General features: G+C 45.9%; 1 protein-coding gene across 6 annotated transcripts in view; it reads right to left on the bottom strand.

Annotated features, from left to right (window-relative positions):
• The window catches only part of LOC115208312 (tensin-2), a 78,452-nt gene that overhangs the window by 3,053 nt on the left and 53,395 nt on the right, over positions 1 to 22,004 (bottom strand). For all 6 annotated transcript variants that reach the window (XR_003881143.1, XR_003881144.1, XM_029776252.1 and 3 more), the window contains 19 exons: positions 21,654 to 21,837; positions 20,505 to 20,555; positions 20,205 to 20,327; positions 20,019 to 20,083; positions 19,816 to 19,899; positions 19,546 to 19,661; positions 18,586 to 18,646; positions 18,255 to 18,330; positions 17,800 to 17,929; positions 14,631 to 14,696; positions 14,423 to 14,539; positions 12,800 to 14,278; positions 12,500 to 12,665; positions 9,982 to 11,105; positions 9,641 to 9,769; positions 9,212 to 9,304; positions 4,586 to 4,663; positions 4,246 to 4,323; positions 3,704 to 3,872 (listed from right to left, as the gene is read on the bottom strand). Coding sequence is in view for 4 of the 6 variants with exons in the window: in XM_029776252.1 (XP_029632112.1) it covers positions 3,704 to 3,872; positions 4,246 to 4,323; positions 4,586 to 4,663; positions 9,212 to 9,304; positions 9,641 to 9,769; positions 9,982 to 11,105; positions 12,500 to 12,665; positions 12,800 to 14,278; positions 14,423 to 14,539; positions 14,631 to 14,696; positions 17,800 to 17,929; positions 18,255 to 18,330; positions 18,586 to 18,646; positions 19,546 to 19,661; positions 19,816 to 19,899; positions 20,019 to 20,083; positions 20,205 to 20,327; positions 20,505 to 20,555; positions 21,654 to 21,837 (4,389 nt within the window). In the remaining 2 variants the exon portion in view is untranslated. The remainder of the gene's footprint in view (positions 1 to 3,703; positions 3,873 to 4,245; positions 4,324 to 4,585; positions 4,664 to 9,211; positions 9,305 to 9,640; positions 9,770 to 9,981; positions 11,106 to 12,499; positions 12,666 to 12,799; positions 14,279 to 14,422; positions 14,540 to 14,630; positions 14,697 to 17,799; positions 17,930 to 18,254; positions 18,331 to 18,585; positions 18,647 to 19,545; positions 19,662 to 19,815; positions 19,900 to 20,018; positions 20,084 to 20,204; positions 20,328 to 20,504; positions 20,556 to 21,653; positions 21,838 to 22,004) is intronic.

Below are 22,004 nucleotides of genomic sequence, written 5' to 3'. Positions count from 1 at the left end.
TTCCATGAAAAATAAATAAAGAATTTGGTTAGTTATGAGAATAGGCGCCAGCAATGATAAACACAAGTTAGTCTGCATACTCAAAGAAATTCCATGCGACAGAAAAATATAATGTAAAAGTATTTTGATACTATGTTTAAAATCACTTTAAATAACCCTTTAAAAAAGTTGGATAAGATTTGAAACACAGGAATCAAGACATCTATCTACATACAATAGCCATAAGACCTGGAATGGCGTTGGATGGAATAGCGGTCGTTTTACAGGCTCGAGACTATCCTATCAGCATGATCTGAATAACTAACGTCAGGGAAACTCAAGGGAGGGTGTGTGTGTGTCTCTGTTCAAAACTTCTTACGGATACGTGGGACGGTAGCGTCCCACCTGGCCAACATCCGGTAATTTTTTTGGGGGATGTTTGTCCTCGGGGTTTTGCCTGCCATTTCAGTTCTGTTATACTCACAGACATTATTTTAACAGTTTTAGAAACTTTTCAGTGTTTCTATCCAAATCTACCAATTATATGCATATCCTAGCTTCTGGGCCTGAGTTGCAGGCAGTTTACTTTGGCCAAGCTTTTCATCCGGACGTCAAAATACCGCCCCCAAACCCAAAGAGGATAAAAACAGCTGGTGCGCAATCTCTAATCTTAAAGATGTCTTGAGGTTCTGCTCGCCTGAGTTAGAACACCTCATGATAAGCTGTAGACGATGCTATTTACCAAGAGAGTTTTCATCTATATTTTTCGGAGCCGTCTATTTACCACAACAAACCGATTCTGGCACTTACTATCTGCATTGACCCTTTTTGCACTAACTCTTGACTCATCACATAAGCTGCTGTTACTGTGGACACCCCTTCAAATTAGTGGATTCGGCTATTTCAGCCACACCCATTGCTGACAGGTGTATAAAATTGAGCACACAGCCATGTAATCTCCATAGACAAACATTGGCAGTAGAATGGCCTTACTGAAGAGCTCAGTGACTTTCAATGTGGTACCGTCATAGGATGCCACCTTTCCAACAAGTTAGTTCGTCAAATTTCTGCCCTGCTAGAGCTGCCCCAGTCAACTGTAAGTGCTGTGGAAACATCTAGGAGCAACAACAAGCTCACAGAACGGGATTGCAGAGTGCTGAAGCGTGCAGAACGTAAAAATCGCCCGTCCTCGGTTGCAACACTCACTACCGAGTTCCAAACTACCTCTGGAAGCAACGTCAGCACAATAAACTTTTAGTTGGGAGCTTCATGTTATGGGTTTCCATGGCCGAGCAGCCGCACACAAGCCTAAAATCACCATGTGCAATTTCAAGCGTCGGCTGGAGTGGTGTAAAGCACTCCGCCATTGGACTCTGTAGCAGTGGACACGTGTTCTCTGGAATGATGAATGAAGCTTCACCATCTGGCAGTCCAACGGGCGAATCTGGGTTTGGCAGATGCCAGGAGAACGCTACCTGCCCAAAAGCATAGTGCTAACTGTAAAGTTTGGTCGAGGAGGAATAATGGTCTGGGGCTGTTTTTCATGGTTCGGTCTAGCACCCTTAATTCTAGTGAAGGGAGAACGCTACAGCAGACAATGACATTCTAGATGATTCTGTGCTTACAACTTTGTGGCAACAGTTTGGGGAAGGCCATTTCCTGTTTCAGCATGACAATGCCCCCATGCACAAAGCGAGGTCCATACAGAAATTGTTTGCCGAGTTCGGTGTGGAAGACCTTGAATGGCCTGCAGAGCCCTGACCTCAACCCCAAGGAACACCTTTGGGATGAATTGGAACGCCGACTGTGAGCCAGGCCTAATTACCAAACATCGGTGCTTGACCAGACTAATGCTCTAGTGGCTGAATGGAAGCAAGCCCCTGCAGCAATGCTCCAATGTCTAGTGGAAAGCCTTCCCAGAAGAGTGGAGGCTGTTATCCTCTTTGGGCTAGGGGGCAGTATTTTCATGTTCGGATGAAAAGCGTGCCCAGAGTAAACTGCCTGCAACTCAGGCCCAGAAGCTAGGATATGCATATTATTAGTAGATTTGGATAGAAAACACTGACGTTTCTAAAACTGTTTGAATGATGTCTGTGAGTATAACATAACTCATATGGCAGGCGAAAACCTGAGAAAACTCCAACCAGGAAGTGAGAAATCTGAGGTTTGTAGTTTTTCAAGTGATTGCCTATCCAATATACAGTGTAAATGGGGTCAGATTGCACTTCCCAAGGCTTCCACTAGATGTCAACAGTCTTTAGAACGTTGTTTAAGGCTTCTATTGTGAAAGGGGAGCGAATAAGACACCTCAAAGCAGGTGGCTCAGCAGAAAGCCTTTAGTTATTGATCGCGCGCGGCCGTGAGCGCGAGCTCCGTTCCCTTTCCTTTCTAAAGACAAAGGAATTGTCCGGTTGGAATATTATTGAAGATTTATGATAAAAACATCCTATAGATTGATTATATACATAGTTTAACATGTTTCTACGAACTGTAATGGAACTTTGACTTTTCGTCTGGACTTAGTGCCCGCGCCTTGTGCATTTAGATTAGTGTGCTAAACGTGCGAACAAAAAGGAGGTATTTGGACATAAAGATTAACTTTATCGAACAAAACAAACATTTATTGTGGAACTGGGATACCTGGGAGTGCATTCCGATGAAGATCAAAGGTAAGTGAATATTTATAACGCTATTTCTGACTTTTGTTGACTCCACAACATGGCGGCTATCTGTATGGCTTGTTTTGGTGGCTGAGCGCTGTACTCAGATTATGGCATGGTGTGCTTTCGCCGTGACGCTTTTTTGAAATCTGACACAGCGGTTGCATTAAGGAGAAGTTCATCTTTAATCCAATGCATAACACTTGTATATTTCATGAAAGTTTATAAGTATTTCTGTAAATTGACGTGGCTCTCTGCAAATTCGCCGGGGTTTTGGAGTCAAAACATTACTGAACATAACGCGCCAATGTTAACTGAGATTTTTGGATATAAATATGAACTTTATCGAACAAAACATACATGTATTGTGTAACATGAAGTCCTATGAATGCCATTGATGAAGATCATCAAAGGTTAGTGATTCATTATCTCTATTTCTGCTTTTTGTGACTCCTCTCTTTGGCTGGAAAATGGCTGTATGTTTTTTTTGTGACTAGGCGCTGACCTAACATAATCGCTTGGTGTGCTTTCGCCATAAAGCATTTTTTAAATCTGACACGATGGCTAGATTAACAAAAAGTTAAGCTTTAGTTTGGTGTATTGCACTTGTGAATGTATGAAAGTTAAATATTGTTCATATTTTTTCTTTTTGAATTTCACGCTCTGCCATTTCACCGGATATTGTCGAGTTATAGCAGCAAAGAGGGGATCAACTCCATATTAATGCCCATGATTTTGGAATGAGATGTTTGAGGAGCAGGTGCCCACATACTTTTGGTCATGTAGTGTATGTACATATCTACGTCGGTACTGGTACCCCGTATATATAGCAAAGTTATCGTTACTCATTTTGTATTTATTCCTTGTGTTATTCTTTTTCTAATTTTCTATTATTTATATATTTTTTCTCTGCATTGCTGGGAAGGACCCCTTAGTAAGCATTTCACTGTTAGTTTACACCTGTTGTTTCCAAAGCATGTGACAAAAAAAGTTTATTTGATTTTGGATGTAAACAGACTAGGTTAGGCAGGTGTAGGCCTAATCCGAAACCAGGTAGTACACACCTTCTCTGGCTGTCGGTCAGCGTGATACCCTGAGTGGACACTTTGAAGTGGACCACTGTGGCTGTGGGCCGAGGACTCTGGGTCAGAGTGCACCTGGTCGCTTTGGAGACAGCCTGTGGCCCGGTCAGTGACTCTGTCTCCACAGAGTTCAGGTAGAGTACGTTACAGGCTGGAGGGAGATAGGGATGGAAAGAGGGGGAGAGAAAGAGGGGGAGGGAGGGAGATGTTAGAGAGAGAGAGAGGGAGGGAGGGAGATTAGGAATGATGGATTTCCATGGATTAACATGAGCCGTATTTAAAGATGGAATTGGTCATGTCACACCTACACACGGCAAACCTAACTTGAGAGGAGCTTGCCGAGCTTAATGCAATGATAGACAGCGAGTGTGGATTGATGTAAATGGGGTGGGTATACTTGCTAAATCATGCTAGCATTCCACACTGTTTTCCTATCTCTGTGGTGATTCAGGCACCTTGAGCAACCACTACTGGCAAAAGCCTGCATTACAGCTGTATTTGACCCTTGAACTTTTAACTCTCACCTGCGCCCTGCTTGAGGAGGTCCGCTGCAGTACTGGTGTTGCTGGCACTATGCATCTCCTGCAGTTCTCCAACCAGATCTGGAACACAGTGACAACGTTAGGACACCATTTTCCCATGGCGCACCTTAAAACCATGCAAACACTGTGTACATACATACACAACACAAACAAACACATTACACACTCCCATTACACACTTTACATGCACCCCGTACACTTTCTGTAAATTGTATATCGTGTAGTGCACACATATTGCCTATGCACTATTGATATACACATGTAGTATCTGCCCCATATTTTTAGATAAAAAGTGACTCCTTTGAAACATATAGGGATTTACCTTTCTCTGGGATGCACAGGGCACATGGCAGGGAGATGGGAGTGATGGAGTGCTGGTACACTAAGGCAGATAAACTTCCTAAAACACATACGCATATCAGATCAACACAGGTAAAGGAGAGGAGACGAGGAAGGGAAGTTCCCATTTTCACAATAAATCAAATCAAATTTGTCACTTGCTCTGAATACAGCAGGCACCTTACCGTGAAATGCATACTTACAAGCCCTTATCCAACAATGCAGTTCAAGAAAGAGTTAAGAAAATATTTACTAAATAAACTAAAGTAAAACGAATAAAATAAAACGTGACAATACAAAAAACACTAACGAGTCTATATACAGGGGGTACCGATACCGAGTCATTCTGCGGGGGTAAAGGTCAGTCGAGTTATTTTGTACTTTTAGGTAGGGGTAAGGTGATTAGGTAAAGTGACTATGCATAGATAATAAACAGCGAGTAGCAGCAGTGTAAAAACAAAGGGAGGGGCCGGGTGTCAATGTAAATGATCGGATGGCCATTTGATTAATTGTTCAGCAGTCTTATGGCTTGGGGGAAGAAGCTGTTAAGAAGCCTTTTGGTCCTAGACTTGACGCTCCGGTACCGCTTGCCTTGCGGTAGCAAAGATTACAGTCTATAGCTGTGTTCAAATACCCATACGGTATACTACATACTTAATAGTAATATACTACATACCATGTTCATTTTAGTATACTGTAAACGGAACAGTATCCTTTCAGTTGAGCGTACTAGCTCTTCGCCGGTCTCCCGGAAGTTGATGCTGTTGCTATGCAACCTCTTGCTAGCTAATTACAATAACGCATTACTAGTTAGACATTTTACGACTTCGGGTGTGTTCTCAAATTCAATCTGGAGTGCCAGAGTGCGCTAGTAAATTCAGAGCGTTGTCAGATTGTCCGTTTGTAAATTCAGAGCGCACACTGGGCGCTCGGGCCGAGGAGTAGGGTTGATTTGAGCGTTCTGACCTTACAACGGCAGTCAAGCACCCAAGCTAACGTTGGCTAGCTTGCTAGCTACTTCCAGAAACAAATGAGAGTGACCACTGACCATTTTACTCGCCTTAACGATGCTGGTTAGGCTGTTTTCATGCTACACAGAGCGTTGGTGACTGTGTTGCTCGCAACAATTTAATTACGCTTTTTTTTGCCGACGTTAACTGACACCAGCCTTATCCAACCGGTGTTGAGCGCTCATAAATTCATTAATCTGTCTCTGGTACACTCAGGCAAAAGTGCTCTGAAATCGGAGAAGATAGCCAAAACGAATTTATGAAAGTACCCAAATGTCAATTGAGAACCCACAACGACTACACAATTTAGCTAAGAAAGACGGGAATAATAAAGTCAATAAACGTTGGGTAGTTAGATAGCCTATAGTTTATATACTGGCAAGTTTGCTGTTTAAGTAGCCAACTAAGTTAGGTCGCTAGCTAACATACCGGTACATACTGCTGTAAGTATATGGTTCGTAAGGACAGCGTAGCTAACAAATTGTCAGCCAACATAACGTGTAAGGTAATTTATTTGAAAAGTAATTACCTGATTACATTGCTCAACATTGTCAGATTTTTTCAATCTGAAAACGATGTGAAGCCACGCCCATTTCCGGAAGAATTGCATTATGGGCCCTAAAGTATGGAAATCTGCGTGTATACTTCATATTTTGGCTAATTAAGTACGACATCCGGGAACGTTTGGCATTCTTACTATGACAAATAAGCATAATAAATACTCAACTCACGTCACAAATAGTATGGTCAGTATGGGTAATATGAGTATTCGAACACTGTTTTTGACTTGGGTGACTGACTCTGACACCGCCTAGTATATAGGTCCTGGATGGTAGGAAGCTTGGCCCCGGTGATGTACTGGGCCGTACACACTACCCTCTGTAGCGCCTTACGGTCAGATGCCGAGCAGTTGCCATACCAGGCGGTGATGCAACCGGTCAGGATGCTCTCGATGGTGCATGCTGTAGAATTTTGAGGATCTGGGGAGTCATGCCAAATCTTTTCAATCTCCTGAGGAAAAGGTGTTGTCGTGCCCTCTTCACAACTGTCTTGGTGTGGTTGGACCATGTTAGTTAGTTGGTGGACACCAAGGAACTTGAAACTCTTAACCCCCTCCACAACAGCCCCGTCAATGTTAATGGGGGCCTGTTTGGCCCACATTTTCCTGTAGTCCACGATCAGCTCCTTTGTCTTCCTCACATTGAGGGAGAGGTTGTTGACCTGGCACCACTGCCAGGTCTCTGACCTCCTCCCTATAGGCTGTCTCATCGTTGTCGATGATCAGGCCTACCACTGTTGTGTCGTCAGCAAATGATGGTGTTGGCCACACAGTTGTGGGTGAAAAGGGAGTACAGGAGGGGACTAAGCACGCACCCCTGAGGGGTCCCGGTGTTGAGGATCAGCGTGGCAGATGTGTTGTTGCCTACCCGCCAGGAAGTCAAGGAACCAGTTGCATAGGGAGGTGTTTAGACCCATGGTCCTTAGCTTTGTGGGCACTATGGTGTTGAATGCTATGCTTTAGTCAATGAATAGCTTTCTCACATAGGTGTTCCTTTTGTCCAGGTGGGAAAGGGCAGTGTGGAGTGCGATTGCATCATCTGTGGATCTATTGGGGCGGTATGCAAATTGGAGTGGGTCTAGGGTTTCCGGGATGATGGTGTTGATGTGAGCCATGACCAGCTTTTCAAAGCACTTTATGGCTACCGACGTGAGTGCTACGGGGCGGTAATCATTTAGGCAGGATACCTTCGCTTACTTGGGCACAGAGACTATGGTGGTCTGCTTGAAACATGTAGATTTTACAGACTCGGTCAGGGAGAGGTTGAAAATGTCAGTGAAGACACTTGCCAGTTGGTCCGTGCATGCTTTGAGTACACGTACCTGGTAATCTGTCTGGCCCCGCAGCTTTGTGAATGTTTACTTGTTTAAAGGTCTTGTTCACATTGGCTACCGAGAGCGTGATCACGTAGTTTTCCGGAACGGCTGGTGCTCTCATGCATGCTTCAGCCTTGCTTGCCTCGAAGCGAGCATAAAGGGAATTTACCTCGTCTGGTAGGCTCGTGTCACTGGGCAGCTCGCGGCTGGGTTTCCCTTTGTAGTCTGTAATAGTTTGCAAGCCCTGCCACATCCGACGAGTGTCAGAGCCGGTGTAGTAGGATTCAATCTTAGTCCTGTATTGATGCTTTGCCTGTTTGATGGTTCGTCTGAGGGTGTAGTGGTATTTCTTCTAAGCTTCCAGATTAGTGTCCCGCTCATTGAAAGCGGCAGCTCTAGCCTTTAGCTCTGAGCGGATGTTCCCTGTAATCCATGGCTTCTGGTTGGATTTGAACGTACGGTCACTGTGGGGACAATGTTGTCGATGCACTTATTAATGAAGCCGGTGGACAGGTGGTATGGTCCTCAATGCCATTGGATGAATCTCGGAACATATTCCAGTCTTGGCTAGCAACACAGTCCTGTAGCGTAGCATCCGTGTCATCTGACCACTTCCGTATTGAGCGAGTCACTGGTACTTCCTGCTTTAGTTTTAGGTTGTAAGCAGGAATCAGGTGGATAGAATTATGGTCAGATTTGCCAAATGGAGGGTGAGGGAGAGCTTTGTACACGTCTCTGTGTGTGGAGTAAAGGTGGTCTCGAGTTTTTTTCCCCCCTCTGGTTGCACATGTGACATGAAGGTAGAAATTTGGTAAAACGGATATAAGTTTGCCTGCATTAAAGTCCCCGGCCACTAGGAGCGCCGCTTCTGGATGAGCATTTTCTTGTTTGCTTATGGTCTTATACAGCTTGTTGAGTGCGGTCTTAGTGCCAGCATCGGTTTGTGGTGGTAAATAGACGGCTACAAATAATATAGATGAGAACTCTCTTGGTAGATAGTGTGGTCTACAGCTTATCATGAGGTACTCTACCTCAGGACTTCTTTTATATTAGAAATAGCGCACCAGCTGTTATTTACAAATAGACACACCCCCCGCCCCTCATCTTAGCAGACGTAGCTCCTCTGTCCTGCCGATGCACAGAATGCCCAGCCAGCTCTATAGTATCCGTGTCGTCGTTTAGCCACGACTCGGTGAAACGTAGGATATTCTTAATCGTAGATCATCAATTTGATTTTCCCATGATTGCACGTTGGCCAATAGTACTGATGGTAGTGCAAGTTTACTCACTCGCCTACGAATTCTCAGAAGGCAGCCCGACCTCCACCCCCCTTTTCTCCATTCTTCACGCAAATGACCGGGGTTTGGGCCTGGTCTCGAGAAAGCAGTATGTCCTTCAGGCTCGTTAACGTACAAATACAAAATAAATCAGTTTTAAACAATGCGAAAAAACATGCAAAATAGCACAGTTGGTTAGGAGCCCGTAAAACAGCAGCCATCCCCTCGGGGCCATTTTACACTACTGAGTCGAGTAGAGCTGTACTGCGCTGGCCTGGTTATGCATCCACCATAGTTGCTGGAACCGTGCTGTGAAGACAATGTCAACTGAAAATATCTGAGCCAGCACGGTAGGTCTACGTTTTGGGTCGGCAGTGAACGATAGAGCAATGATTGACGTAAATGTGAGGCCAACAGCGACATCTGCAGGATGGAAATAGGACTCACCGAAATAGGACTCGTTCTGACAGCCCTTTATCTTGACCCCCCGCGAGCCCGTCTCTATGAGGAAATGTCTGACCAGCTGCGCCTGAGAATCGACTGAGACAGAGAAAAGGAGGGAGGAAGGAAGAGAAAGCAGGGGGATAGGGAGGGAGAGAGAAAGAATGAGAGGAGGGAGAGAGAAGAGGGAGACCTCAATGAATGCTAGGTAGTTGTAGAAGACAACACCTTGCCATAGTATCAAGAAAAACTATGCTGGCCATAAGTAGTGCACAATTGGCATTGCCCAATAAGAACGATCACCCTTTATTTAGCTTAATCTTTCAACAAAATTAAATTATGATAAAGCAAACCAGTACAAAGTTAGTAAACTGTTACATGAACCAAAATCATGAACTTTGCCTTTTGGGAACAATAAATATTAATTGAATTTACTGCAAGCGTTGTTGACGTTGTTTGAAGGATGGCTGGCCACCTTGAGGGCCAGGCCGTAGGCCCCTTGGAAGGAGTTACTGTCCCTGATCAGGAAGGACCCTGGCTCCTTGTCCTTCAACACAGCGATGGCTACATGGAGGGAGAAGAAACACGTATTATGGAAGAAATTAGTTACGAAGATTTCAAAAATATACACTACAACAGTGTTTCTCAACCCAAGATAATATAGTACCAGATGTTTCCATATAAACACAGTTGCAATTGACACTAAATTATGTGTTGGGGACTATCGAAAATAAAGTGAGACCCTTCAAAACCTCAGAAGAGGCCTGCACCCTTACCTTGGTCTCTTGAGATGCTAGGCTTGTACCAGAACTTGGAGCTGTCCTGGACAAACTTGGCATTGACCTTGCTGCTCTCCACCACCTCCTCTCTGACACCAGGGTGTGCCAGTCCTCGTCTGACAGATGCTGGGAGCTCCCCCACCGATGGTGAGAAAGTGACCTGGAGGAGGCTGGGCTGGGGAGAGAGACCCATGGGTCCGATGGCATCCAGGGAGGCCCTGAGAAGAGACTGTGAGCCGTAACCGTTGGGGGACCCTGGCATGGAGGACAGGCGCCTCTTTTCGGGGAGCGGGGGCTGGGTGGCGGGGATGGTGACGGCGGTGTAGCCCGAGTAGGGGACGTGTGGCACGTTGAGTAGAGGGTAGTAATAGGACGCCAGGGGAAAGGTTGGGGTGTTGTACCCATCTGGGACAGGCGACGGGGGTTTGGGGTCGCTGTCACTCACATGGGTCAGTCTTTGCCCAGCTGGGTCCGTGGCCAATGGAGAGGGCTGAGGGGAGGGGCGTCGCTCTGGGGAGCCAATGTAAAGGTGCGGAGAGGAAGGGACAGAGCTGGGGCTGGAACAAGGGGTCAGGGATGTGCCACTGCCCTTTTCTGACAGGGGGGAGTCACTGGGGAGAGCGGTGCCATTGAGTTGCACTTGGACTGGGCCGAATGAATGCCTTGGGCTCGGGACGGAGGCGGCCTGAGTGGACATCTCAGTTCCGCTAGACCCCTCTGTTTCACTCTCTACAACCTTCAATTCTCCATCTTCACCTGTAGTTGAAGGTGGATGCACACTTACACTGTGCACTTGCGTTGAGCCAGTAGGGTTTACGCGTTCATTCGGCATCTGTATGATCTCTTTAGAAGAAGAGATGTCATCTTGGTTTTGTGTCTCCACCAACGTTTGTGGTGTCGTGGAGTGTCCATTCGGCAGTGTCCATTCGGTTTCTGGTGTGCTACTGTTGCTGTTAGGCTCCCGCGTGGTGGAGTGGGAGGCTGAGGCATCAGACATTGGGGCCACACTGAGGGACTCTGTCTGCTGGGGCCCTTGACTTGGCTCCTGGGGGCCTGCTGGAGGACTCTGGGTGGAACCCTCGGTGGGGTCACACATCTTCTCTTCATCTTGCTTCTTCTCACTAGAGCAGAGACATTAGAATGTTAGTTTCTACTCATTGACACATTTAAAAAGTACTAAAGCCAACGTAGAAGATGTACGTGATGACACAGTACAGGGAAATGCCAACAGTACAGGGAACATAGTATTTGTAAATACAAAAAAAATGTGTTTTGTGATAAAACAGAATTTAAAAAGAAAGACTGATATCCAAAATGTTTGTATTCTTTCATTATTATATAAGGTGAAATATATTTCAAGGACAAGTGGCATTGCCAGTTGTAATGTATTGACTTCAGAGTCACAGTAATCATTAAATGCCTGTCCGTCATTGCCCATCCAGCATACAGTACATCACGTTATCACATCAGTCAGTTCAAAATATATTGGCACCCTTGATAAAGATGAGCAAAAAATACTGTATAAAATAAATAAAATACTGAGCTATATTGTATGGTCAAAAACATTTTGAAATTACGTTGTTTTATACTAATACAATTGCACAGAGAAAGATATTGTGCTTAACAAGTAATATTTATTTTCTCTCAAAAACATATGGGTAAAAATGATTGGCACCCCTGTTTTCAACACCTCACCTTGAGAGGACAAGGGGTCAGAGTATTTTTCTCAAATGTTGTATGAGATTGGAGAACACTTTGGGAGTGATCTTAGACCATTCCTCCATACAGAATCTTCCCAGATCCTTGATATCTTCCACCTATGCTTATGGACTGCCCTCTTCAATTCAAACCACAGGGTTTCAATGGGGTTCAAGTCCAGAGACATTGCAAAATGTTTATTTTGTAGTCAATTTCTTTGTGGCTTTTGATGTGTGCTTGGGGCTATTGTCTTGCTGGAAGATCCACTTGCGGCCAAGTTTCAGCCTCTTAGCAGAGGCAACCAGATTTTGGGGCTAAAATGTCCTGGTACTAGAAATTATTCCATTGACCTTAACAAGGGCCCCAGGACCAGTGAAGTAAATTAAAATAGAGCTCTTTAGCCACGCACACCAGTGGTGGGTTTTGCATCGAAAGAAAGATGCATATGCAGAAAATAACCTGATCCCTACTGTAAAATATGGTGGTGGATCTTTGATGTTATGGGGCTATTTTTCTTCCACTGGTCCTGCGGTCCTTGTTAACCCAGTATCAGACATTTTTGCTAAAAAAACCTCCCGCCTCCATAAAAAAAAATGTTTTAGACAGCTGAAGAAAGCACACACATTTCCTTCAGGAAATGTCCCTATTGTAGTTTAGTCATTTATCTTAGCTTAGATGTAAGTGTTCACTGCAGGCTGACTAGCATCTATTAAGTTACAAATGTCGAACAAATTAAATGCCCAACTTAAAGTATCTACAAAAGTTTTTTTTTAAAGAATAGCTGTAAAATAAAATGTTTTGGTTGAGGGTTACTCACCTGTCTTCACTGTGTGCAGGGCCGCTGGTGATAGTTGTGTAGTCTGGATCAGAGTCTGATAAGGGGGTGGGGCAAGCGGGCTGTCCGTCAAACTCTGCTTGCCCCAATGACCCCTGGGAAGAAGAGTCCTCCATACCCACACTGTTCTGCACCACCACGGACACACCTAGAATGAGTGAGAAAAAAATGAGTGAGGGGAGAGTAAATGAGAGCGGGAGGGTAAGAGAAAGAAGGTCCAGTTAGATCTGATCCGTCTAGTGTAAACATGTGCATAATACAGTACCTGTATTATGCACTTACCAGTGTGTCCATCAGTCTGTTGCTGCCGGTCGGTGGGTGGTTCCGAGGGGGAGGCACCAGAGTTTGTGCCACCAGGGGGCAGGGGTGAGGCAGACCCGGACTGGTACCCCGAGGCGTACCCCCGGCTCCCGTGGCACTCCAAGGGGGAGACCTGCTGGTAGGGCTCGCAGGGGCAGGAGTGTAGGGGGGGTTGAGGGGTGTGGTACCCACTGCTGCCACGGGGGCTGTCCAGGAGGGGGTGGGGGCTGGGATACCCAGGCAGGTTAGGGCCTAGCAGGAAAACAGAAGGGTCGTGACCTTGACCCAGAGTGGAGTGATGGCCTCTATAGGACGACATCCCTCCCACTGAACGCTGCCAAATCTCTGCCTCTCGCTCCGCCCCCCATAGATTCTCCGCCTCCCAAAGCTGATTAGGCCCCTCCCTCCCCCGCCTCAGCCCAGCCTCCCTGTCCCACAGCTCAGAGTCCCGCCCTCGAGCCCAGTGTGGGCTCTCTGGTTGGTCCGGGCGCAGCAGGTGGAAGGCTCTGGCTGAAGCCGATTGGTGCCCTCGCCTGCAGGTGCAGTCCCGACATGGGCAGCCACCAGGGGGAGGAGCCGCCGGTCTGAAAAACATCTCCCTATATGGACTGGAGGGCAGCGATTGGTGGGAGAGACGAGGGGAAAGGGGGGCGTGGGCAGGGTAATGAAAGAGCTGACATTCCTCCCCGCCGCAGAAGACCCTATTGGAGGCTGGGAGGGTGTGGGCGTGTGGGTGGACCTGTTCAGGGGCGGGGTAGGGGTAGCAGGGGCGATGGAGACAGGGTAAGGGGGGCGGGGGATGTTCCCAAGGCAACTCGGGCAGGGGATGGGCGCTATGGCGATGGCACAAGTCCAGGTGGGGTGAGAGAGGGCGAGGAGACGCAGGCTGCTGGGAGGGTAAGGCGGGTAGCGTTCGGCTCTTTGGATTCCCCTTGGTTCTGTTACAGCGGTCCATATAATGTCCATTTGCAAGGCATGGCTCCCTCTCTCTCACCCTCTCCCAACTCGGTGCCTCCCCACACCTCTGACATCTCGGACCGTGGCCAGCTCGAACGCAACATGACCGCTGCTCCCGCCTCGACCCTCCGTCCGGCACAGACTCTCTGTCATCCAAAATGGCCGTCTCCCTGTCCCTCTGCCTTGCCCTTTCCCTCTCTTCGCCCTCCCCCTCTATCCTCCTCAGAGGACAGTCCATCTCTTTCTTCTCTTTCTCCAGACGGGACAGGGGGCGAGGAGGGGGATCCTCCAGGTGTTCTGAGGGGGTGGAGGAGTGCCCCGAGTCGGAGCTGAGGGAAAGGGGCTGGGTTTGAGGCTGGGCCTGGGAAGGGGGCTTGTTTGTGGGGCTGCTTGGGGGGCATCCGTTGGGAGAGGCCCCAGAGGCACCGACAGAGCCCGGGCCCCGACGCTTCTTCACCTGGGCGTACAGACTGCCATCCAGGGGGCCCCGCGTGTGGGAGATGTCTGACAATTAGAGAGGGATACAGGGTTAGCTGTGAGTGTGTGTGTTCTCGCTGAGGTGTCCTGGTGGTATAGGTTGAGGTGTCCTGGTGGTATAGGTTTATGTGTGTGTGTGTGATATAGTGTGTGCGCGCTTCTCACCCTTACCCTCAATGCTATCCTGGTGGTGAAGGTTGAAGTTCTCATATGAGTCCCAGCGCACCACAGGGTCTGAAGTGCTGTAGTCCACTGTAACAGAGGGGTCATTCTTACGGTACTCTCGCCCTGTGAAGAGAGAGACTTAAGATATAACACGCACGCACGCACGTACGTATAAAAACAATAAGTATGTTGCGTGCACACAAACGAGCAGTACCTTTCATTTTCTCAGGGCTGTAGGAGAAGATAAACTCCACTGTAGCATCTGGAGGGAACCGGTCATCTACAGAGAGATAAACATCACAGAAATCTCTCTCATTTCAAGGCTTTATTGGCATGGGAAACATATGTTAACATTGCCAAAGCAAGTGAACTAGATAATAAACAAAAGTGAAATAAACGAAAATTTACAGTAAACATTACACTCACAAAAGCTTCCAAAAGAATCAAGACATTACAAATGTTATAGTATGTGCAAATAGTTAAAGTAGAAAAGGGAAAATAAATAAACATTACATTTACGTCATTTAGCAGACGCTCTTATCCAGAGCGACTTACAGTAGTGAATGCATACATTTCAATTCACAAATCTTGCTACTGTGATGGCACACTGGTATTTCACCCAATAGATATGGGAGCTCATCTAAATTGGGCTTGTTTTCAAATGTGTTGTGGATCTGTGTAATAAACAGTATCAGGACTTCTGGTACACATACAGTTGAAGTCGGAAGTTCACATACACTTAGGTTGTAGTCATTAAAACTCGTTTTTCAACCACTCCACAAATTTCTTGTTAACAAGCTATAGTTTTGGCAAGTTGGTTAGGACATCTACTTTGTGCATGACAAGTAAGTTTTCCAACAATTGTTTAGAGATTATTTCACTTATAATTCACTGTATCACAATTCCAGTGGGCCAGAAGTTTGCATACACTAAGTTGACTGTGTCTTTAAACAGCTTGGAAAATTCCAGAAAATGTCATGGCTTTAGAAGCTTCTGGTAGGCTAATTGACATCCTTTGAGTCAATTGGAGGTGTACCAGTGGATGTATTTCAAGGCCTACCTTCAAACTCAGTGCCTCGTTGCTTGACATCATGGGAAAATCTGAAGAAATCAGCCAAGACCAAGAATTGTAACCTCCACAAGTCTGGTTCATCCTTGGGAGCAATTTCCAAACGCCTGAAGGTACCACATTCATCTGTATAAACAATAGTACGCAAGTATAAACACCATGGGACCACGCAGCCGTATACCGCTCAGGAAGGAGACGCGTTCTGTCTCCTAGAGATGAACGTACTTTGGTGCAAAATGTGCAAATGAATCCCAGAATAACAGCAAAGGACCTTGTGAAGATGCTGGAGGAAACAGGTACAAAAGTATCTATATCCACAGTAAAACGAGTCCTATATTGACATAACCTGAAAGGCCACTCAGCAAGGAAGAAGCCACTGCTCCAAAACCGGCATAAAAAAAAGCCAGACTACAGTTTGCAACTGCACATGGGGACAAAGATCATACTTTTTGGAGAAATGTCCTCTTGTCTGATGAAACAAAAATAGAACTGTTTGGCCATAATAACCATTGTTATGTTTGAAGGAAAAAAGGGGAGGCTTGCAAGCCATAGAGCACCATCCCAACCGTGAAGCACGGGGGTGGAAGCATCATGTTGTGGGGGTGCTTTGCTGCAGGAGGGACTGGTGCACTTCACAAAATAGATGGCATCATGAGGCAGAAAAATTATGTGGATATATTGAAGCAACATCTCAAGACATCAGTCAGGAAGTTAAAGCTTGGTCACTAATGGATCTTCCAAATGGACAATGACCCCAAGCATACTTCCAAAGTTGTGGCAAAATGTCTTAAGGACAACAAAGTCAAGGTATTGGAGTGGCCATCACAAAGCTCTGACCTCAATCCTATAGAAAATATGTGGGCAGAACTGAAAAAGCGTGTGCGAGCAAGGAGGCCTACAAACCTGACTCAGTTGCACCAGCTCTGTCAGGAGGAATGGGCCAAAATTCACCCAACTTATTGTGGGAAGCTTGTGGAAGGCTACCTGAAACGTTTGACCCATGTTAAATAATTTAAAGGCAATGCTACCAAATACTAATTGAGTGTATGTAAACTTCTGACCCACTGGGAATGTGATGAAAGAAATAAAAGCTGAAATAAATCACTCTCTACTATTATTCTGACATTTCACATTCTTAAAATAAAGTGGTGATCCTAACTGACCTAAGACAGGTAATTTTTACTAGGATTAAATGTCAGGAATTGTGAAAAACTGAGTTTAATTGTATTTGGCTAAGGTGTATGTAAACTTCCGACTTCAGCTGTATCCACATACTCCAGTACAACATCCAGTGCTTTTACGAGTACTTTTGACAGCTTCAATCCTTCTACTACAGGGAGCTGATGTAGAGGCCTGACTTGGAGAGAGGCCCACATGCACCCAGTGACACAGGCCTCGTCTGACTGAGGACGAAGAAGTAGTTGTGGAACCTCCACAGAAGAGACAACATGGGAGCTTTGAAAATCAGTGGCTCTTTTCTGATGAGGTGATGGAGAAACTGGAGGCCATACCAGGAGTGTTGGAGTTGGCAGTGGAGATGGGCTTCCTCTCTGCTTCTGAGGTATAAGTTAGAATATTGGTAGGTATACGTTTGCTGATACATTGTTTATTTTTATGGCAATATGCTATTAGAAAATTTGTTAAATAATGTAATCATAAAAATGTCACATTTTCGGAGTCAGATTTCTGTGTGGGTGTGTGTGTGTGAGCATGCGAGCTAGTGAGAATGTGAGCTTGCGTGTGTCTGACTGCTTTGGATAATGAGCAATTGCACTTCGTCCTGAAACACAACCACTCCCTTCTCTCTAAACTCCCAGAAGTTCCACTCTTATTTTATTTAAATCTTATTTTACCAGGTAAGATGACTGAGACCACATTCTTATTTGCAGCAACAACATGGGGAATAGTTACAGGGGAGAGGAAGGGGGATGAATGAGCCAATTGGAAGCTGGGGATGATTAAGTGGCCATGATGGTATGAGGGCCAGATTGGGAATTTAGCCAGGACACCCTACTCTTACAATAAGTTCCATGGGATCTTTAGTTACCACAGAGTCAGGACACCTGTTTAATGTCCCATCCGAAAGACGGCACCCTACACAGGGCAATGTCCCCAATCACTGCCCTAGGGCATTGGGATATTTTTTTAGACCAGAGGAAAGAGTGCCTCCTACTAGCCCCCCAACACCACTTCCAGAAGCATCTGGTCTTCCATCCAGGGACAGACCAGGACCAACCCTGCTTACCTTCAGACGAAAGCCAGCAGTGGGATTCTGGGTGGTATACTGCTGACCAATCCAACCCCTGGTACCTACCTGCACAGGCCAGGTCCAGCTCTCCCTTGCCGAACCACAGCTGAGCTCCGTGCACCGTACAAGTGTGGAACTGCAGCCTGAACACTGCCTCCCTCTCTGAGCCACGCGGCCGCCGGTGATAGCACTTCACCTGGAAAAAGAGACAAGGAAGAGAAACACAGAGAGCGATTAAGTGGCCACACTATTATTTACACAGACACTGTGTTAGTGACAGGATAAGTAATAGGGGCCATGTTAGATGCAAAAGCTCCAAGACAATTACATTCTAGTTCGTTATGGTCATGGAATATTTGGTGCCAACATGGAGGATAATTTGCCTGAAAGTGGATCCATGGCTGAAGCTTTACAGATAAGAGCTGTTGAAAGGGTCAAAGAGAAAAGGAGACGGGACTGGTAGACGAAGACGGAGAGGAGTGATGACTAGTTACCGCGTGTCCATTTTGTTTAACACTCACCACGATGTCCCCCTTCAGCAGTAGCGCCGGCTCGAGTGTCACACACAGCTTTCTCGCCCTGGAGCCCTGGGGGTTGCTACACAGAGAGAGACGTGAACATAGTCAAAACGCATTCGATCATCTGTACAACACACCTCAAGGTAGTAAAAACACAGGCAAACAATGCTCAGTTGGAATAAACACAGACCAGCACACATGTAAACACAGGCAGTAGCACATATAAATAAAGTCCCAACAAAGGTACCCGAGTACCTACTGTTGTCTGAAGGTGGAAAGGGAGCACAGTGAAAAATATACTGACCATATGGTATTAACAACATAATTAACTTACTAGATGCCTGATGTGTAGACCAGCTGTAGAGACTGGTAGATCTTCAGGAACGGATAGTAACCTGCACAGAAAGCGAGTAGGTGTAGGAATGAAGGAAAGGAGAGACAGCAGGGGGAGAAAGATTATGCTGATGTGAGGTCATTCAAAGAAGAAGTGGAGGTAATCTATCCCCCCAAAAGTGGTTTGAAGTGAAAGGAATTGTAGATGGAAATTCTAAAAATACTAATGTAAGTACTCCTTAAGGCGTCCGCATGGTTCCCAACCGAAACAGTTCGGAAGAGATAGTGCATATATTATCACTACATTTTGTGAAGTTTTTGTTAGTTTTGGACTTCGGTAAGGTTTTTCCAGCACAAAAAAATGTCTTGCCGAAAGCTGAAGTCGGTAGCCGAAGTCAACGACCCATCGTCGGTTATTTGTTTAACAGTAGGGATTCTTCGATCAAGTCTTTGTTGTCATTCGGTGAGAGATGACTAGTTCATGCACATTTATTTTCTTGAGAAATAATGCACCCAACATCTTAGTTGGATGTAAAATCGCACGACTAACATCACCTCAGCAAAACTGTAAAAATTAATGACAGATTTCTTGAGTTTCTTGATCTTAGATTCATTCTGACTATTTTGAGGAAGTGTATACCAAAATTGACTAACAGTGCTATTTTCCAAGCAAAGGTCTTTTACGGGAGTATGTAAGAACACTCGTTCGGTTCGCTTAGCCGTGCTCGGCTAGGCGCCAGCCGAACTGAAGCATGCTTACGCCTTAACAGTAGTAAACTAACAAGTTCCAACTCATTTCATAGCCACACACGGACTTCCTCATTTCCATCTTAACATTTTCTGTTTCACCTTGAACAGGTAGGCATCGTGGTAAGTTATCTTTGAGTTGAAACATCTCAGATTTGACAGTGTAGTGTACACTGCTACATCACATTGTACAGGATGACAGTGGGACACTGACCTCCTCCTGCTGCCTGGAAGTTGGGCAGGCTGGGGATGAGGACCTGGTGGAGGAACAGAGGTCTGCTGTTCATCTTGATCGCCCCCGACAGCAGACCCCCAAAGTAGTAGATATACCTGGGGAGAAGAGAGAGAGAGATTGGGGTGTTTAGAATTAAGAGGGATGTGCATACTCAAACAGGTGACAACCTAGCTGCAACATACAAGGGGGAGGAGAAAAGTTGGGAAGATGGAGGGAAAGTGGCATGACAAAAGCGAGCGATTCTCCTGCCTGTTTTGAGAGGGCTGCAGCGAGGAGGACACTTTATCTTCACAGAACTTCCTCATGGCCAGAGTGGTCAGGGCCTGGTCCACCCTGCATAGACACAAACATAGCATCAAGAACTCTCTGTACAAGTGTACCCACGTACGGCATCAAAATGACTGACAGTATGCACGTGGACACAAACGCCCGCGCACACAGTCATCACATACCCTGCGGAGATCTTGCTGTAGTGCATGTAGGCCGCCACGATGACCCCCGTCCTCCCCTTGTTTCCCTGTGAGAGAGAAAAGGAGGAAAGAAAAAGAGAGCTATGTAGGCCAACTGGACATATTTGAACAGAACAAACAATACAAATGCAAGCAGCAGCAACGCAACAGTAGAGCCTCTCCTCTGACCTTGCAGTGCAGGACGACCACGTTGCCGGGGTCAGAGGTGAGCCAGGTCTCCATGGCCTTACACATGGCACAGATCTTGTCCAGGGGTGGAGCGTGCAGGTCTGGCCAACCAAAGTCTTCAACCTGAGCTTGGCACACACAGTGAAGTTATCCATCTCTGGATAAACCTTCTATGGGAAGCAGTGATCGGAACCAGGATTTGAGAGCACTATACTAGTGCCACTCTGGAGTGCGGTCCTCACACACTCAATTACAGGTATATTGCACAATTATATTGCATCTCTATGGTGGTCATCCTACCTTGGGGTTGAGTCTGGTGATGTCATGACGCTTCTCAGACAGGTTTAAGAGCTGGGAGAAGCAGACATTGAGACAAAGAGAAGGGGAAATCAACAATGTCACACCCAGTAACCACACACCGTTGTCTCAACATTGACTGTAAGTTGTCTGACATAATATGCACAAAACATTACATTAAAGTTCTGGGTGGAACAAAACAATTACCTTTAGTTATAAAAAAAAACAATATACTGTTTGCATTTCTTCTTTATAACACCACACAGTAACATATTTAATATACCAAACCGGGCCCTAAGAATGAGCAATCGTCACTTGCTAACTATATGAAAGAGTAATGGAAGATGGTGCAAGCTCAATGGTTTGCAATCGTTATGCTAGAAAACACCGTTGTTCACGGACCACGAACAAACCTATTTGTTTCGGTTTTAAACATTTAGGGGAGAAACAAGCCTTGGCAACAGATTTTCAAGATGTTTTGACTGCATCATTCAACAAATTGTCTCCTTTCATCTCCATTCAAGACCAGGGCCCAAACTCAGATCAGTGAGTGCTGATCTAGGATCAGTTTTACCTTTTGGATCATAATGAATAAGATTACATGGACAGGGGGGCCCGGATCCTAGATCAGCACTCCTACTTTGAGACACTCCGTGAATATGTGCCCAGATGTGGACAACCTTAACTTGCGAGGGCCAGTGTGGGTGCAGGCTTTTGCTCCAGCCCAGCAGTAACCTAATTTTAAAACTCAAAGCCTTGATTGAGGACTATGATTAGTAAGTTGTGTTACTGCTTGGTTGGAGCAACAGCCTGCACCTACTGTACATCGAGCCTCGAAGGTTGTCGTCCCACCCCTGGCTGACCGACAATTAACTAACTTTTGGTAGCCACAATAAAATGCAGGCTTCTTGTTAGTCATATGCATCGATTGATGTACCCAGCACCAAAGTCATGTACATTAGTACACGCAATGGAAAAAGTTTTAAAACGTTTTGTAACGGAAAATAAAAATGAGTGTTTCTCATTGGACAAATCCCCAGGTAGTCCTTACCTGTTTCGGTCTACTTTGTTATGTTTGGTGCCTGAACTTTCACATTTTGGACATGCGAATTGCCTTTTTCCAAGTACGGTACTCATTCCCCCCCAACTCACCAGGAACTTGTCTTGGTGTTTGGACTTAAGCATGGCAGCCACTTCCTGTAAGTTGCCGCGGTAACATTGTTCTTCCAGATCGGGCAGGAAGAAAACAGAGATGATCCTCTCAGTGATGTAGGTGAGGTCAAAGTCATAGTGCCGCGCCATCACTCTCTCCATCGCACACCCCCCACTCTTACTCCTGGAGGAGAGGAGAGAGGGGGAGAGATGAGAGAGAGAGGCAGTCAGTTCATCTCATTCATTTATTCTATTCTGTGGTTAAAGCAAAAACTTAAGTCAATCTCAGATCAATTGTCTGGGGCCAAGTTAACCTCCCCTTTCACGTAAAAAAAAATCATGACCATCATG

The sequence above is a fragment of the Salmo trutta genome, chromosome 14, assembly GCF_901001165.1.
Source record: "Salmo trutta chromosome 14, fSalTru1.1, whole genome shotgun sequence".
In the NCBI taxonomy this organism is placed as follows: Eukaryota; Metazoa; Chordata; class Actinopteri; order Salmoniformes; family Salmonidae; genus Salmo; species Salmo trutta.
This window is presented reverse-complemented; position numbering and strand designations above follow the sequence as displayed.